We start from the raw sequence: 14,140 nt of genomic DNA on the forward strand, positions 1-14,140 counted from the left end.
TTAGTTGTTGTTGTTGTTGTTGTTAATAATGTGGTAACATTATTGACATTTTCATATATTGCTGAACGTTGCATTGTGGCCGTTATGTTATTATTTGAATTTGTGTTATTATTACAACTGCTATTATTGTTACAGTTAGTAAATGTTGTTGTTGCTATTGTTGCTGCATTTGTTGTTGTTGTTGTTGCTGTTGAGGGATGAATGCTTGTCGCCGACGTTAGCAACGTTGGCAACATAACATTTTCAGTCATTATTGTCGTACTCGCACTTGCACTCGTCGTAGTAGTCATCGTCGTTGTCGCTGCTGCCACTTTCGACGATTTGGGCCTTTTTCAGTCACCAAAACGACTACAGGCCTTTTTCCACCTGCATTGAGTGCACCACATTTCGCGACGATCCATGCCGTATACTTTGCGACACTTTTTATTTTCGCCTCTTGTGCGACGATTCGGTGAGTTGGGAGTTTGTTTGTTGGCATGTTGCACAGCAACATGTTGTTGATGAACATGTCCCGCATTTGTTGTTGTTGCTGCTGCTGTTGTGGGACCGGATATAGCTGACGCCGACGCTAGAGCAGATACTGAGCTAGTATTAGAATTGGATTGATTTGTATTTGGGGCAACCATTCTATGGCTGGCAGTGGCTGTTGTTGGCGATTGATGTAAACGATGTTGCTGCTGCTGGAGTTGTTGATGTTGTTGGTGCGCCGTATTATCCTGCTGTTGGACATTTCTTGAGTGTGTATAATTTGGTGTTATGGTAACAGTGGCCAACTGTTGCAGCTGCTGTTGTGTTTGATGATGCTGGTGATGATGATGATTTGTAGTTGTCACTGTTACATTTTGTTGCGACAATTGTTGTAGCACACTATTGGCACTGCTGTTATTATGATGCAGGATTGTTGTTGCAGCTCCTGCAGCTGTTACTGTATTATTGGGGGGACTGTTTGGTGCCGGACTACTGTAGTTGTGATGTTGATGGACGTATGTTGGTGATGGATATGGCGCTGTTGATTGGGACGGACGTGGTGAGGCCCGAGCATGTTTTATGAATGTTGTGGTTGTTGTCGTTGGCTGTGGTTGCTGCTGCTGTTGTTGGCTATTGCTATGATAATTACTTGTAACGGCAGCAGCATGATGTTGTTGATGCTGGTGGTGTTGGTGATTGTTATTACTGTTAATATTTGAGGTGTTTGTATTGGATGTGGTAATCACTGTGCTGGCCTTGGCTGGCGGCCACGTATAATTATGATGGGCTAATGGCGATGTTGGTATACAGCTGGTATTATTATTTTGCAATTGTTGCAACTGCTGTTGATTGCTGCCCACATAAATAGTGTGTGTTTGATGATTGTTACTGCTGCTGCTACTGTGATGTTGTTTATTTTTACCGTTTTGCAATTGGGCTGCTGCACGTCCTTGTCTAATGTTTGTTGAAAATAAAAGAAATAATTTAAAAATTAAAAATAATTTTAATCTGTTACTAATTTAGGCAAAACTCACTTAAAATTCCCAACTAATTGTCTTTGGTATTCTGGATCTTCATGGGGCGGACGTGCCATGTCGCGGTGGCTAAGTGTAGGTGGTGATGTTGGACTAGGAGTTTTGCAGTCATCGTCATCATCTTCGACTTCTGTGTAGTAGAACTCCTCCTCATGGCTATCACTGTCATGACTGTCACTATCCAAGTGATGATCAGCCGTACGACGTAATTTTTTACTATAACTGAAATAGTAAAATAAAATCAAAATATAGTAAATATAAAGTTCATCAATAAAAAAAAAATAAAAGTAAATATTATATTTTAATTTAATTTTTATTTAATTTAATTGTGTATATGTTTTTAATAAAACAAACCAAAATTATTTAAAATAAATTAAAATTACAGTAATTTTTATGGAAACAGTATTATCATTTCTTCTCGACAGTTGTTGTATCATATTTGTTAACACAGTTAATTTATTATGTATACATATTTAGATAATACAGTTTTTCAAAGTAGGTGCAACAGTGTTCTGCGAACAAAATTAATAAATTATTTTTTATTTTATTTAAACTAAAAAATATAGTATAGAAGCAAAATAAAAAATAATTTTAGAATAACAATATTAAATAACAAACTATCTACATAATTTGTTCCAATAAAAACACATTTTAAATGAGTACTGCATTACCCTTAAACAAAACAGAGTTGTTTAGCTTTTAACATCTCTGTAAACTAACCCAAAATACAACACTGTCATTGACAGCCAGCTACTCGTTTGTTTGTTTTTTACTAGTCGTTTACGTTTTCTTGCATTTTTATCAATTCGTTTGTTTGCCCAGTGTTTGTGTGTTCACTTCTTTGCAAAACTTTTGCAAAATTTGTTAATTAAAGAAATAGCTGTGCTATTGAATTAAATTGAAAAGAATCTGGTATTGAAAGTGTTATTGTCAACAACAACTATAAAAGTTGCCACAAAATTGCAAATATTATTAAAGAATAAACAATTGCTAAAAACGGGAAACGTGTTTTGTCACTGCAGCAACAACAAAAGACAGCCTCAGCGCAGACAAACAATTTACCCAGTCAGCCAACCAGCAGCCAGTAACACAACCCCGCACAACACACTAACCAAATTTAACAAGCAAAAAAATTACAATAAAACACAAAAGTAAATTGTTGAGCAGAAGAAAGAAAAAATAGCAAGCGCATTGTCTTGGGCAACGGAAAATTATTGGAAAATAACAAAAACAATTTGATTGTCATAGAACAAAAGGGAACAATCAATAATTCATTATTTATTTATATTAAGGCTGAAAGTAAAAGCTGCAAAAAACAGCAAGAACATAACCCCTAAAATTTTTATTAGGCATAAAATACGTAGAAAGAGTTTTTACTACCAACAAACCACCAGCAAGACTAACAAGATTGAAAACAAACAAAATTGGCACGAAAATTCTATTTCATTTTAAGTCAACAAAGTCAATTATTAAATTTAAGTGTAACTTTTAAAGAAAAACAGTTTAAATTCTAAGAAAAAATTTAAGTAAAACAAGAGAAATGTCTGCTATTTCCTCGAATACTAGTATAGCGAACAATACAGCTAACAATGCCCTCGTTGTCGCCTCCTCCTCTTCCTCATCAACACCATCTGCACTAATACTAAATAGCAGTTCAGCAGCAGCTGTCGTGGGAAACAATGCTATTGTGCCTGTTGTTACAACTTCAAGCACAACAACAACAACTTTAATTGGTTCACCGGCCGTCAATAATTCTTCGGGCTTGAGTTCTAGTGGTACTTGTACATTTAATAGTGTTTTAATTAGTGAAATTTCTGATGAATCTAAATTAGAATTTAGTCCTAAATACAAGGGCATCTCAACATTATTGTGCAGTTATGATTCGCAAGGTGTACTTGTTAAAATTGCATTGGGTAAGTTGGTTAAAATAATCACAAAAATAACAAAGAAAACAAACAAGAAATACACACACTTAGAGGCATGTGTACATATTAGGGTTTCTAGATGGAAAAATTTCTTGTAAATTTCCAAATTGCATGTTTCATGCTTATATAGGCTGTTTAAATATTTTCTGTGGAATTTTTAGGAATTGAAGAAGTCTGGGAAATCAGAAACCCTAACACACACACGTACATACAATTGTAGACTTAATGAATGAAAACAAATGAAAAATATTGGCAGAGATGCACAATTTGATCCTTTTTTTAATGCAATTGAAGATGCAAAAAAGTATTTTTTACCTGAAATGAAATTTACTCCATTTTTGTTAGTACCTGTAGGTTTATTTTTAAGTAGCGAAGAGGTGAGTGAGATAGATGCCTAGGTTAAGCCTTTTAAAGTCGACAGATTGGTCCATTGGAAATATATATTTAGGGTTTCGAATTTTTTCAAATTTTGTTTCAGACAAAGACAAAATATTATTATTAATAAATGTTTAAAACTTTTTTAATATTAATCATACTAATTGTTTCACTTTTCCTCTATATTTCCAGAATCGTCACCCACAACTGTTTTAAAAGATTATTTGGTAACGTCGGATACAGATGCAGCTCAATTGGGACGTCAAACATTTGCCATATCTTTTGGCAATGATAATTTCTTATTACGTTTTCCCACTGAACAAGGTAAAAAAAAACTATAATTATTTGATAACAAAATCTAAACTTAATTTTGAAAATATTTTAATATAGAACAACAAAGATTCCGCAAGTTGATTGATCATGTTAAACGTTTACGACCCAAATCGGTCTTTTCACAAAGAACTGAAGAATCCTCGGCCTCACAATATTTTCAATTTTATGGCTATTTATCGCAGCAACAGAATATGATGCAAGATTATGTACGCACCAGTACCTATCAACGAGCCATTTTAGGCAATTCCATAGATTTTCATGTAGGTTCTTGATTTTATATAGTAAAACATTATTATTTTATAAAAATTTTATATTTTATAGAACAAAGTGGTGTTGGATGTGGGTGCTGGATCAGGTATTCTTTCCTTCTTTGCCGTACAGGCCGGTGCCGCTAAGGTTTATGCTATAGAAGCTTCCAATATGGCTCAATATGCCCAACAATTGGTGGAATCGAATCATGTTCAAGATAAAATCTTTGTTATGCCAGGAAAAATAGAAGAAATTGATTTACCCGAACATGTTGATGTTATTATCTCGGAACCCATGGGTTATATGCTGTACAACGAACGCATGTTGGAAACCTACTTACATGCCCGCAAATGGCTTAAGCCAAATGGTAAAATGTTTCCCACTCATGGTGATTTACATGTGGCACCATTTTCCGATGAGGCACTCTATTCGGAACAATATAATAAAGCCAATTTTTGGTATCAATCAGCATTTCATGGTGTCGATCTGACAACTTTGCACAAGGAGGGTATGAAGGAGTATTTCCGTCAGCCTATTGTTGATACATTCGACATAAGAATCTGCATGGCCAAGTCAGTGAGACATGTGTGTGATTTTTTGCGGGACAATGAAAATGATTTGCATAATATAGGTAATTATTATAAAGTCTCTTCAAGGAATTTGGTTAATTTTATGTTATTTTAGATATTCCTTTGGAATTTCAAATTTTACAAACTGGCATATGCCATGGCTTAGCTTTTTGGTTTGATGTTGAATTTTGCGGTTCCATACAACATGTTTGGCTGTCTACTTCTCCCACAGCTCCTCTAACACATTGGTATCAGGTACGCTGTCTCTTACCCATGCCCATCTTTATCAAACAAGGACAAACTTTAACGGGACGCGTACTACTCGAGGCCAATAGACGCCAATCGTATGATGTTACCATTGATTTACATATTGAAGGCACTTTGATATCCTCCAGCAATACATTAGATTTGAAAAATCCCTATTTCCGCTACACCGGTGCTCCCGTACAGGCTCCTCCCGGCACTTGTACCCAAAGCCCCTCCGAACAGTACTGGTCCCAATTAGATACCCAAGGCCAGCGTACAAGTGAGCATAGTTTTAATTTTAACAAATAGTTTTAAACATTCTGTTTGAGCTCTTTTTGGTAAACGTACATTTTGTTTTGTTGTTTCTGTTTGTTTTTTAGCTGGTAATATGGTTAATGGCATGGCTGTTAATGGCCTGACTGATGTTACTATGGATATTTCACATACGCTTATGCATCCTCAGTCGTAAATTATACTAGAACTAGAAATTTAAATAGAGAAACAAAAACGTACATACACACACTCATCTCCCCCTACAACCCCTCTTATAATCCTGCATTTTAAAATACCAACCAACAAACCACCTTTTAAAATAGTTGTTCCCTGTCCTTCCCCTCTGCTGCCCCACTTTTCTTTATTTTATATTAAGTTTTAAGTGTAAAACATTCATATATATAGTTTTTTATTATTATTATTTTAATTTATTTTTACAAATCTACTATATTTTTATACATATTTTTTATATACATACATATTTAGAAAATTTGTACGTTGATTTCATATTTTATTAAAAAAAAGAAAACAAACAAAAACAAACACCTAAAATCTTCCTTTAAAACAAAAAAAATATCACAGAATTTAGTTTTAGTTTAATAATATCTAAAGAAATGTTTGCTTAAGTTGATTTAACTATAATATTAGATTTAATTTTAATGTTTGTCATTTTCTCTAAAGAAAACGTATTTAAAATGATTTTGTTTAAAACTTTTGTAAAGTCTTTATTTTCTTTATTTTCACTTTATTATGTTGGTCTAAAAAAACGCTATTTTTTCCTTATACTTAATTGGTCTATGTTATGGTTTTTCACTTTTTTTTATAAAGATTTAAAGAAATTCGAAAATTTTTTTTTTGTTAAAAATTTTTTAATAAATTTTTTACATTTTTTTCAAAAATACTATACAAGAAAAAATTTTTTTGTTATTTTTGTATAGGGTTTAAAACTACTGAAACGGTTTTAATTTGGTGAAAATTTTAACACAAATTTGATTAGTTTTATGTAAAAATGTGTTACAAATGTTTGAAAAAAGAGGAAATTTGATCGGTTTTATTTCACTAACGAATTTGGTTTGTATAGTTTTGTTTATTTTATACAAATTTCTAAATATTTTAGAAAAACTTTCTAAACTATAAAAAATATTTGAGAAATCTCATGAAATTTGATATTAAACTTTAGTTTTATTTATTTTATTTTGCTTTAGAACTAATAAAAACAAATTCCAAATATAACTTTCTTCAGTTGTTTTAAATTTGGACACATTTTATTCTATATAAAATACTCGTATTAATATTAATAAAATCTATAATATTAAAAATAATATAGAAAACAAAACCAAACTATTTTTATAGCGTTAAATATATACATATATTATTATATACATAACACATATTTAAAATAGCAAACAATTTTTAGACTTTTAGAGACTTAAACAGAAAAATCATACAGTTTTTTTTTATAAAAAAAATCTAAAAAAAGCACTTTTAAACCTCAAAACTAAAAGCTTTTTTTCTAAGTTTGACTAAAATAGAAATTGTTAATGAAATTTTAAAAAACAAAATACACAATCAAGGAAACGAATTATAAACTAAATAAAATAGTTAGGATTTATTTAAATAATAGTAAAACACACCGCCATTTTTAAAACAAAACAAAATAAAAAGAAAAATCTATAAAAAAAAAACTTTTAAGTTTCCTTGAGTTTTAAAAGTTTAAACTGATATTATTTGTCTAACAAGCTTATTATGTTAAAAAAAAAACAAATTGTACTTTAGAGGGGTTAATTAATTAAATATTACAAAATAAAAATATTATATAAAGAAAATTGTGTTTTTAAAATGCTATCAATCATTTTATTATATAAATGATTTACCAAACAAATATATACAAGATGAAAAAAAAAAAAAACAACTGAAAACTATAAACATTCTCTATATAAAATGAAATTAAACAAGTAAAAAATATATAAAAACATTATTTGTAATAGTGTAGTAGTGTTTTTGCTATTAATTAATAATACATATTAATATATAAAGAAAAAATAAAAACCAATTACAATAAACAACCGAAAAAAAAAACAAAAATTCTATATAAAAAGCATAATAATGTAAATTGTTTTATTTGAAAAAAAAAAACTTTCTCTTGTTAAAGTTTTTCTATAAAACTTACTCTGTAGATAAAATTTTCTTTAAAAAAGTTTCTATAGATAAAGTTTTCTTCGGAAATATTTGTCCAGTTTAAGTTTTCTTTCGATAAGCTTTTCCAGCCAAAGTTTTATTCCCAAAAGCTTATCTAGAGTAAGTTTTCTTAAGAAAAGTTTCACTCGAGAAAGTTTTCTATAAAAAAGTTTATTTTCATTAAGTTTTCTTTAGAAAAAAGCTTCTCTAAATAAAGTTCTCCAAATAAAGTTTCTTTCGATATGTTTCCCCAGATAAAAGCTTTTCTAAAGTAAAGTTTCTTTAAAAAGTTTTCATCAAGTTTTCTTTATAAAAGTTTTTTTAGTTAAAGTTTTCTTAAGACAAATTTCTCTAGAAATATTTTCTTAAGAATTTTTTTAAAGTTCTCCATATAAAGTTTTTTCCGAAAAGCTTCTCTAGATTAAGCTTTCTTTAGATATGTTTCTCCATATAATGTTTTCTTCCGAAAAGCTTCTCCAGAATTGTTTTTTTGAAAAGTTCCTTTAGAAGTAATTCTACAGATAAAGTTTCTATCTGAAAATCTTCTCTAGATTAAGCTTTCTTTAGATATGGTTCTCCACATAAAGTTTTCTTTCGAAAAGCTTTTCTAAAGTATGTTTTCTTAGAAAAGTTTCTATTCATAAAGTTTCTTTATAAAAGTTTTGCTCTATATAAAAATTTCTTAAGAAAAGTTCTTTTAGAAATGTTTTCTTTAGGAAAGTTTTTTTGAAAATAGTTCTTCAGGTACAGTTTTTAACCGAAAAGCTTCTCTAGATTAAGCTTTCTTTAGATATGTTTCTTCACATAAAGTTTTCATCTGAAAAGCTTCTCTCGAGTAAGTTTTCTTTAGAAAAGTTACACTAGATAAAGTTTTCTTTAAAAATGTTTCTATTCATAAAGTTTTCTTTATAAAAGTTTCTCTAGAAATGTTTTCTTTAAAGTTTTTTTTCAGAAAAGTTTCTGTAAATAAAGTATGGAAATGATTGTTCAGAAAAATGTAGTTTCTCTAGGTAATGTGTGTTTAATGATTAATATAGCTAAAAATAAGAAAATTGCTTTAATGGAATTATGAGCTATATAATTTCGAGTATTCATTTATGTATTTTGTATAAAAAAATCTATTCATTTGGAAAATTTCATTAAAAAATTGCATATTCATAAACAAAAATTTTCTAGCTTAATAAATGTTTTACAGATATTTCAAAAAAATTATTCTATAAATTGCTTAATTATTAAAAATATGATATATTTTCATAAAGAAGACATAATTCCCTATACAACGATATATAGTATGTTTATTTTAACTTTATAATATTGTAAATAAAGGACTATAAAAAAATTTGCTTAAAATTGATGTTTACTCATGAAAACTGCTTTACCAATGACGGCATTATCAATCGTCAAAGAGAGTAATACAAAAAGTGATACAACTGTTGATACTGTTATATCATTAATTGTATGAAATTTATGAAAGTTATATTTGAAATGTTTTCTTATTTCCATTTATTTAAGAATAAATATTAACAATATAATTAATAGTAATGAAATTTACTTTTAATAAACAAATGTCTATTAACTAATTAATAACAATTAAACTAACTACATCCTTCATAAATTTTCAACGAATTTCCCAAAAAGCCCTCGCAAAAATGTTTTTGCTTATGAAAAAATTACAGTTTATTTTGTTTTATAATAAAAAAAGAATATTTGTATTCATTTTTTATGTTATGATTTTTTGTATACATTTGTTTTTTTGATTCTATAAACCTTGGCCTCAAATCCTAAATTGTTAACTTTTGCACCGGTAAATACGTGTATGACTGTGTGTATGTATATAAAAAGCCCACTTTCAATGCATTTTTTTGTTTGCTCTGAATACAAGTAACCTACTTTTCATGTAGTAAATAAGTGGTACAGTAGAGTACAGAACTATTTTGTGGCTGTTCTTTTGTTGTTGTTGTTGTTATGTCTTTGCTCTAAGGATTTGCAACGTATGTAAGGATGATTGCTTGCTTTCGTTTGGGTTAAAATGTGCGCGCGCGCATTTATTTTAAAAATATTGTTTTTTTTCTTCTTTCAAAATTCAAATACAAGTATTGTGTTGTAGTTTTGTATGGTTGTTGGTCAAGGCAATAAAAATATTGTTGGCGGTGCATAAATGTTGTAACATTGAGGAGTAAATACATATAAATGCACTTGCCAATATACTTACATATATACATACATATGTATGTATGTTTTTATATATATTTGTAGGTGGCCATGTATGTATGTAAGTATGTAGATTCAATGATATTATATATAATACATATGTATGTAAACTTTTACTGTATTACATATGTACATTTAACTACTACTACAGTTGGTTAATTTGTTTAAACCAAGGTTGATTTTATTTTTTTTCCAACAATTACTGGAGGGGTTTATACAAAAAAACACTTTTTTTGATGGGTGTTTAATATTTAAAATAAACAGTTGGCATCACTTAAAATTTATAACGGTAAATTAAGGAGAACAAAGTATGTTTGTTAAAAATTATAACTTTAACAATTTTTTATTTTAAAATTTAGATATTTGCTTAGTTAATTTTTGGCACTGCATAGCCGACCACTGCTTTAACAAAAATAAAAGGTTTTAAATGAATTACAAATGAATTTGGTTTCACCAGAAATTTCCATAAAAACACTTAGAAACTAAACTGAATTTTTAAATAAATTATTTTTGTTTCTTTAAAACGTTTTTTTTAAAGTTAATGTCTCGCCATTAATAATATTCTATTTACTTTCATGTTCAAACATGTCACAACAAAACATTTTCTCAATTTCCCCCGAGGACAATGAGTAATTTGAAAAATTTTAACTGTGACATTACTTATACGCCCCTAAACAACAACAACAGCAACTTTCACAAATTGTCTACATTTTACTGACCAATATTAATTATGAATAAATATTTAATAAGCAAACACTGACATATGTATTTATAAACTCAATGCAATTTAATTAAATAAATTTAAAGAAAAAAATTAAACATAATTTAATTGAAAACTTACCCAAGATGTACAATACGTATGTGACGTTCAATTTTGGCTTTTGTATGTTCACTAGTCGTGCAGCCTTTCCAGGTACAAACAAATTTTGATTTATTGGGCTGCAAGGAAAGAAATAAAAAAAAATCATTAAATTTTGTATGTCTTTTTTAAAAGAAAATATTAAAGGCCTACTTTGCGCCTGGTAATACGAGGATAATTTTTCATAATTTTTTTCTTTTGTATAAAAACACTAAAAAATATTATTTATTACTTTTTTTTTTTTATTTTTAAATATTTTATAAATATTTTTCTTGTTGTTTTGTTATTTTTTTTTTGGAAAAATTTTATTATCTTTTAGTTTTTATATTTTATAAAACCGGTGCGTGGCCGGTAACAGTTGAGAATGTAGTGGTAAAGCGGTAACAAAAATTGCATTTCAATTCTATGCTATTTTGAGCGCCATCATCAACATCGTCATTTCTATATGTGAAAGTATGTATTTGTATGTCCTTTTTATATTACATAGGCATGTGCTTATGTATTAATAAAAACGAAAGGATGCCGACATAAAACGATGACGAAATAACTCTTATTTTTTTGTTTCTTACAAACACACACTCTCATATACTTACACTCTCATTTTTAGCACCAGAACTTACAGGTTGAAAATGCCAAAACTGTAAAATAGGACTGTGCAGTAAAAAGTAGTTATTTGTTGCAAATGGTACAATTAACTTAAAATGGTACTTTTGCCAAAATTTGGCAGAAATCATTGAAAATTTTTAAAGATTTTATAAAAAAAACGGTTTAAAAATCCAGAAATTGCAGTAGTTATTTACATTTTCTTATTTTCTGTTTTGTTTGATAACACCTTTGCCGGTAAGGCAGTGACAAAGAACATACGGTAAAACAATAAAGTAAAAACATATTTTTTGCTGGTTGTTAAGTTAGAGGTCCATTATTTAATACATACAACGGTTAAGTTGGACTTATTTTATGTCAAATTGTAGGTAATCGTGTCATCTTTACAAAAATAAAAAAATATTTTAATAATATAAAAATGCATAAAATAGTTTTTGCAAAAATACAAATAACTTTTGGCAAACTTTTTTTAATAAAGTTTTTTTAAACAATTTCTCTAGATAAAGTTTTCTGTATAAAAAATTCCCTAATTAAAGTTTGCTTCAGAAATATTTCCTTAGATAAAGTTAGCTTAGAAAAGTTTCTTTAGAATGAATCCTCTAGATCTAGTTTTCTTTATAATAGCTTCTCTAGATCAGTTTTCTTTAGAAAAGTTTCTTTAGAAAAACTTCTATTTTAAAAAACTTTATGTAATAAAAGTTTTCTTTAGAAAAGATTCTCTAGATAAAGTTGTCTCAAGAAAACGTAGCTTTAGATAAAGTTAGCTTTAGAAATGTTTTTTTAGATAAAGTTTTGCAAAAAGGTTTTTATAGATTGTTTAATAATTTTAAAACACGATATATTTTCAAAAAGAACACACAATTCCCTACATAATGATATATAATAAGTCTATTTTATATTTTTAATTTGAAAACAAAAGGGTTTCAAAATTGACAAGTAGAATTTTGTTAAATTTTACTGTTTACTTTATGGTACTGCTTTAACAGGCACGGTCTTACCAAAAAAGGAAGCAGTGCAACTATATAAAGCTAAAACTGTTTAGATTTATTGAAAATTTTACTATTATTATTTCTTTTATAAAATTTAAATCGATTCAAATTTGTCTGACAGAAGTTACTTGGGAAAAAAGTACCCATTTGTAACTAAGTACCATGTTTACAAAACCTACTAATGCCGTTCTGCTGCATACCAAAAGGATACCAAGAAGAGATAGTAAGAGAGCAAAAGAGCGAAAGTATTATAAAGTAAATAAGAGTTGCCATGTTGATTTGTTAAAACAAAAGGTATGTTCAGTGTTAATTTATAACTTGCATGTGCATGCTGTTGTTATTATTGTAAATATGTATTATTAAAGTTTTTTTTATTTATTACATGCTATTGAAGTATGTTTTTGTATGTATATAGAGGAAAAAAAACTTTATAAAATTAAAAATCAGCACGAGGTCATAAATAACTACATAGTTATTTATATTATATATATTTAGGTATATATAAAAAATGTAAATAAAATGGTTATATATACATATGTATGTACAACAAGTACTTATTTATGTATTTATGTTTTAGAGTAAACTATAGTTATTGCAGTTTGTTTTACTCATTCCTTGGTATCGTTGGGTAATCTACTTTTCAATACATAAATGTTACAAACTGGGTCAATTTTTCTTGCTACAGCAGTTAAGAAGAAAAAAAGGTAATAAGTTTATATTTAATTAGTTATGTATATTTGCTTTTTTGTTGTTTGTTCCATTATTCCCATATATTTTCTATAATTTTTGCAAATTCATTTGTATTGTATGAACAAAAGAAGAAGAAAAAAAAAAGTTAAAAATTCAATTAACTAGGTTTGGCTTTATTGTGTTGCATAGCTCATAGCCTTGACATGTTTTTTTCTGTTTGCAACATAAAATCCTTCAACATATCATCAAGTATTTATGCATGATGTTTAGAAGCAAAGTTAGCAAACTATTTTTGTTGCATTATCCGTACAAATTTGTTTATAACGTAGAAATTCCCATATAATTTCATTTATTTCTTTTACAAATAAGAAAACATTGAACAGTTTTTGAAATACAGATTTTTCGTTAAAAATTTCAAAACTAAAAAAGTGTTGATAACTTGTTTTGCTTTTATAGCTTTCACATTTGAAATTGAATGCAGCATACCGTCAGGGTTGTGAGTAATAAAAGGAAATAATTAAAAAATTCAAACTAAATTAAGGTCATGAAGAATTTTTATCAAAGAAATCCATTAACAAATAATTCAAATATCAAAATTAGTTTTAAAACCCTTTAAAATTATATTATTCTGTAAAATATTAGAGAAAAATGTTGTAAGAACTTTCAAAATCATAATAAATCATAATTTTTCTCAAAAATTGTTTTCTTTTATTGAAATTTGGACAAATTTTAAAGATTAATAAATACTCCTTACTTTCAATAAAAAACCCCACAAGGATTTTGGATCTTACTAGTTATTTAAAATTATTAAATCCTTTGTGGTTTTCAATGGTGTTTTTGGAGAATTTTTTTATTTTAAATAACATGAAGCGGTAAAATATCCTGTGAAAATTATAAATTCTAATTCTAAACATTTATTTAACCTAAAAAAGTAGAAAATTCCTTTAAAAATCTAAAAATATTTGCCATTGTTTACATTTTTCTCTTGTTTTGTTTGGTAAAGCCGTGGCCGCTAAAGCAGTGTGCAAGAATTTTAGATAAAACAGTATGTATGTACGAATGCGGGTTGTTAAGTTTGTATTCAGTTATTTCTGATATAAAACAGATAAGTTGTATTTTTTTTCTAAAATAAACTTTA

General features: G+C 28.1%; 2 protein-coding genes across 2 annotated transcripts; one reads left to right on the top strand and one right to left on the bottom strand.

Annotated features, from left to right (window-relative positions):
- Positions 1-294: 294 nt before the first annotated feature.
- On the bottom strand, positions 295-10,845 carry LOC119613082 (GATA zinc finger domain-containing protein 10-like). The gene is made up of 3 exons (XM_037969020.1): positions 10,703-10,845; positions 1,503-1,724; positions 295-1,422 (listed from the first exon to the last, which is right to left on the bottom strand). The coding sequence occupies exons 2-3, from the start codon at positions 1,559-1,561 to the stop codon at positions 333-335; spliced, it is 1,149 nt and encodes a 382-aa protein (XP_037824948.1). The 5' UTR covers positions 1,562-1,724; positions 10,703-10,845; the 3' UTR covers positions 295-332.
- Positions 2,311-6,374, top strand: LOC119613081 (histone-arginine methyltransferase CARMER). The gene is made up of 6 exons (XM_037969019.1): positions 2,311-3,415; positions 3,995-4,126; positions 4,193-4,395; positions 4,457-5,015; positions 5,069-5,479; positions 5,580-6,374. Exons 1-6 carry the CDS (start codon positions 3,043-3,045, stop codon positions 5,666-5,668), a joined length of 1,767 nt encoding a protein of 588 aa, XP_037824947.1. The 5' UTR covers positions 2,311-3,042; the 3' UTR covers positions 5,669-6,374.
- Positions 10,846-14,140: the final 3,295 nt, after the last annotated feature.

This window comes from Lucilia sericata, unplaced genomic scaffold (genome assembly GCF_015586225.1).
Source record: "Lucilia sericata isolate MDLA Ls3-8-SP2 unplaced genomic scaffold, ASM1558622v1 Contig001970F_arrow, whole genome shotgun sequence".
In the NCBI taxonomy this organism is placed as follows: domain Eukaryota; kingdom Metazoa; phylum Arthropoda; class Insecta; order Diptera; family Calliphoridae; genus Lucilia; species Lucilia sericata.